At 34.2% G+C, this 4,366-nt stretch overlaps 1 protein-coding gene across 1 annotated transcript; it reads left to right on the top strand.

Annotated features, from left to right (window-relative positions):
- Positions 1-1,195: 1,195 nt before the first annotated feature.
- Positions 1,196-3,407, top strand: RpL31 (ribosomal protein L31). The gene is made up of 3 exons (XM_018518207.1): positions 1,196-1,281; positions 2,707-2,934; positions 3,223-3,407. The coding sequence occupies exons 2-3, from the start codon at positions 2,714-2,716 to the stop codon at positions 3,371-3,373; spliced, it is 372 nt and encodes a 123-aa protein (XP_018373709.1). The 5' UTR covers positions 1,196-1,281; positions 2,707-2,713; the 3' UTR covers positions 3,374-3,407.
- Positions 3,408-4,366: the final 959 nt, after the last annotated feature.

Below are 4,366 nucleotides of genomic sequence, written 5' to 3'. Positions count from 1 at the left end.
TTTATTTGTATCTACTTTTTTGGTTAAGGAGCACTTCTACATGAAATAAGAATCGCTAACGATCCGCCGTTTTACGTACGCGATAATTTTGCCTTTAATGTCCCATGGAGCGGTTCGTGCGTAAGCGGATTCGCGTATCGCCAATCACAGAATCATTCTCAGATATGCTTGCGAAATTTGCAAACAGATTTAAGAGAATGATTCTGTGATTGGCCATACGCGAATCCGCTTACGCACGATCTGCTGCATGGGACATCACACTCTGAATCCCATATTTCAAGTACGCTGAGTTCATTCGGAGCGATCAATGATATAGAGAATGGACTGCGCGATCCGTATCTAAGTAGTGTATCAAATGTGGTCGACAATAATGAGAGAGAGGGACCGTGGGAGCCGGCCAATCATCTTCTCATTCTCTCTCCCATTATACCATTGAATAGAAAGAGATAGAAATGGCTGTCTGCCACGGTTCTTCTCTCTCATCCCTATCGACCATTTTGACACACGGTCACGCAGTCCATTTTCTATGGTCTAGTTTACACCGACGGTTCTATCCGGGTCAGAATGCAAGAATCAACCAGCTGCAGTTGAACATTCCTCTGTTACAGTCGAATGACAAGGGAATACTCGACTGCAGTTGGTTGGTTCTTACATTTCGACTCGGTTCGAACCCTTGGTATAAACCTACGGTTTACACCGTAGTAGGTGTAGGCCTACGTCTTTGGGAGCGACCCCGACTGCAGTTCGCAAGAGATAAAACGAACAATACTAAAAACAAACCTAATGGGCGCGTTCAAGTCGACAAAGCAATTAATCTTCTCGTCAAGCAAAAGAGCATAATTGGTTGTTACTTATAGATCCAACCAATCATATTCAATCGCTCAGTAAGCATGCTCTATGCTAGATTCACACTGAATGATGTTCTGCAACCAATTAGAAAGCAGAATTTTATTTTGTATCGATGATACGAAGCAAAATCCTGTTTTTTGATTGGTCGCATAGCATCGGATCCAGTATTAATCCAGTCGTTCTGCCGTCTTGAAGTCGCCTCATGACTTTAGGAACGACGGAAAATGGTTGCGTTTAGCAGACTCAACTGTTGTGGAGAGAAGCCGTGAGCGCTCGCTACTATTGGATGATCTAGAAGAATACACCAATAGCAGCGAATGCTCATGGATCCGCTCCACAACAGTTGAGTCTGCTGAACATGACCATTGATGGCATTGATACTTGATTGCTTGATTGCTTGATTTCTTTCTGGTTAAACAGCGCACGCAGAAGGTAGTTCTGATTTTTGAATTATAATCGTTAAACATCTTATCCTATATCATTGACGACCATTTAAATCGTATAAAATATTATTTGATAAATCTTCCTCTCGTAAATTAATGCCCAAGTAATCATCGTATCTGATCCGTTTGATCGTTAATCGACAATAATCACCTAAGTCTTGAGACTCGATATCGCTTGGTCGGGGCATACGTACTTTGGTCGGAGTGTTGTATCAACATTTTTGGAAAGTATGACCGTCTTTAAACAAGCATCCTCGTTCAAATTCGCTTTTGTGTATTCTGTTTTGAAACGTGATCTGGCTTCTGGTATTGACCTTTAAAGGCTTGTTCCTAGAGCCAGATGCTATTAATTAAGAAGACATGACCGAATTACATCACGATTACGTTTATGTTGCTCGTTACTAGTTGCTTTCCATTTACACAAGTGAAACTGAGTCTGGAGTGAGCTGAATATTTCATACTTAGGTTAATGACGTCGTTACTTGCTTTGGTAAAAAGGTATCACATGCCAACACAGGTTCATAACCTCATTTTTAAAGTGAGTTTATGAGATTTTCTAAAGCCTATTGTACAATTTGCTTTTTGTTTTCTGTTTTCTGCTATTTTTTTACATCTTGTCTTTTTGCTTCTTATCTGGTTTTTTGTTTTATATCGCCTGAGATAAAAGTTAACGAACTACGAAAGAAACAAGAAATACATAGCAAGAAATGCAATTGTCGATAAAAGATTGCAAAGGAGAAAAAAATAAAAGGTAAAATACAAGAAACAGGAAACAAAGAGCATATCGTACAATAGGCTTAAAGCACACAGTCTCAATCTTTTGCAGATTGTAGGTAAAAACTCAGTTGAATCTTATTTATCAGACTGCAAAAGGAACGTGCATTCAACTAAGTTATAACGTCAGAAATAAGAATTATCTGAGAATTGATGTAAATAGAAAGCAACTATTATATACTAGGGTTATTATCTGTCCTGGTTTAGCAGGATTTAGCATGTCTTGATTTTGAATGGTTTTGAAAGCGTTCTGATTTTTTTAAATAGATGAAATGTCCTGATTGCTGTAAAAAATCAGTAGCTCAGAAAAGTAAAGTTTTAAAATATATTGTGTATATTTTTCTATTTTGACAAAAAAAGTAGATGTCCATTTTGTAGGTGTCCTATATCTATTATGGAAGCACATAATGCATTATTTGTTCTTATTGTTTACCAATTAATAAAGAAGGCTGAAACAATACATCATGTGCTTCATGTTTAACTTGGAACACACCCATCGTTATATTAAGTACCATGGAACTTTGTGTCGTTTTTTCAAAAGATGTTTATAGGAGGAAAAACAACACGAACTTTCCATGGTACCTAATATCTGTGTACAATCATGTACATTTGTTTTTATAATGTAATTTCATAATTACAGTTGAAAAATGGCTAAGACTTCTGAAAAGAAGGGAAAGAGTGCTATCAACGAGGTAGTGACTCGTGAATACACTGTGAATCTTCACAAGCGCCTTCATGGTGTTGGATTTAAGAAGCGTGCTCCACGAGCCATCAAGGAGATCAGGAAGTTTGCAGAAAAGCAGATGGGTACACCTGATGTTAGGATAGACACGCGTCTCAATAAACAATTATGGTCAAAAGGCATCAGGTATGTTTTCAATAAAACCTTTTAACAAAATTACTGAAGACATTCAAGTTTACATAATTAAAAAGTTCTTTGATTATAATTCATTCAAATATAACTTGTCAATCATTAATATACATTTAATCATCATGTATTGAATAGTCGGTCATTACTGAACATCTTTCAATATGTATGAGAAAATTTTTCAATTTAATATAACTTATATTTTTTATGCAGTTACAAAAATGTTGATTCTATATATTAAAACATTATTATTCTAGGATTCCATACATTTTTTGTTTTTTTTTCCAGAAATGTTCCCTTCAGAGTTCGTGTAAGATTAAGCAGGAGGAGGAACGACGATGAGGACTCTGCAAACAAGTTGTATACTCTTGTAACATATATATCTGTTTCGTCATTCAAGGGACTCCAAACTGAGAATGTAGATGCTAGCCAAGATTAATGTATTTCTGTATAATAAATAATGATGAAGTGAACTCGCAAGGTATTTCTTTTATCATATATTTATGCTGAATCCATATATCCTGAATGATAATAAAACCTACAATGTTTTATTTCTATTTTATCAACTTCCACACAAAGTATGTTTTTATATTAGGCGTCGTCTACAATACACGGAGTAAGAAGTAAGAGTAAGAAATTGACCAATCACAGTCGATTATTCTTCTCACATTCGACTGTGATTGGTCAATTTCTTACTCTTCTTACTCCGTGTATTGTAGACGACGCCTTATGGAAAATATTTAAACCATTGGAACCTTGTTTGTCTTTGATGATTCATAATTTTTTGATATTTATTTCTTTTAAAAGTTATATCATTTTATTTGATTTTCTTTTTTTTAATAGTATTTTTTTTTATTATTTATTTTCATAGTTTTAATTTGAATAAAGAATTGAAAATTATGCAGAAAAGAGAGGAATAATACATCTTCAACATATTAATCATTAGCAACATACAAATAATTCACAAAAAGGGGATTGAGATTATATATATTATTTATCTGATAATTGTCACAATAGCTTATTCAAATATGTAGATGTAGATAGTTATTGATGAGGTATTGTTAAAATTGATCAGTGCTCTGCACAAATTTTCGTACTATGAGAAGAAGGATAGCTGATATTGATTTTTAAAAAATGCATCAAAGATATAAATTACAAGTATTTTAACTTATACCAAGTGTTACTGTTTTATCATGTAACTGTTTATTATGTAATTTACAAATCTCATTAAAAAGAAAAAAGAATAATTATAGTTATAGCGCTATCAATCAATGATGGCAAAAATGAATTCGGTTACATATCCATTTCAACAATATATTTATATTTTTTGACCATATATTTGAGAAACTCAATACTAGAATGTAACTGCCTATTACGGTCGGAGCTGGATCTTCGTTGCTTTAAATAATTCAATCTTGAATTACTAATATAT

Source organism: Trachymyrmex cornetzi, unplaced genomic scaffold (assembly GCF_001594075.2).
Source record: "Trachymyrmex cornetzi isolate Tcor2-1 unplaced genomic scaffold, Tcor1.1 scaffold746, whole genome shotgun sequence".
NCBI lineage: Eukaryota > Metazoa > Arthropoda > Insecta > Hymenoptera > Formicidae > Trachymyrmex > Trachymyrmex cornetzi.
This window is presented reverse-complemented; position numbering and strand designations above follow the sequence as displayed.

Coding starts and splice junctions, on each gene's coding strand:
- RpL31 (XM_018518207.1), top strand. CDS start 2,714: ATGGCTAAGACTTCTGAAAAGAAGGGAAAGAGTGCTATCAACGAGGTA. Junction 2,935..3,222: donor TTATGGTCAAAAGGCATCAG/GTATGTTTTCAA, acceptor TTTTTTTTCCAG/AAATGTTCCCTTCAGAGTTC.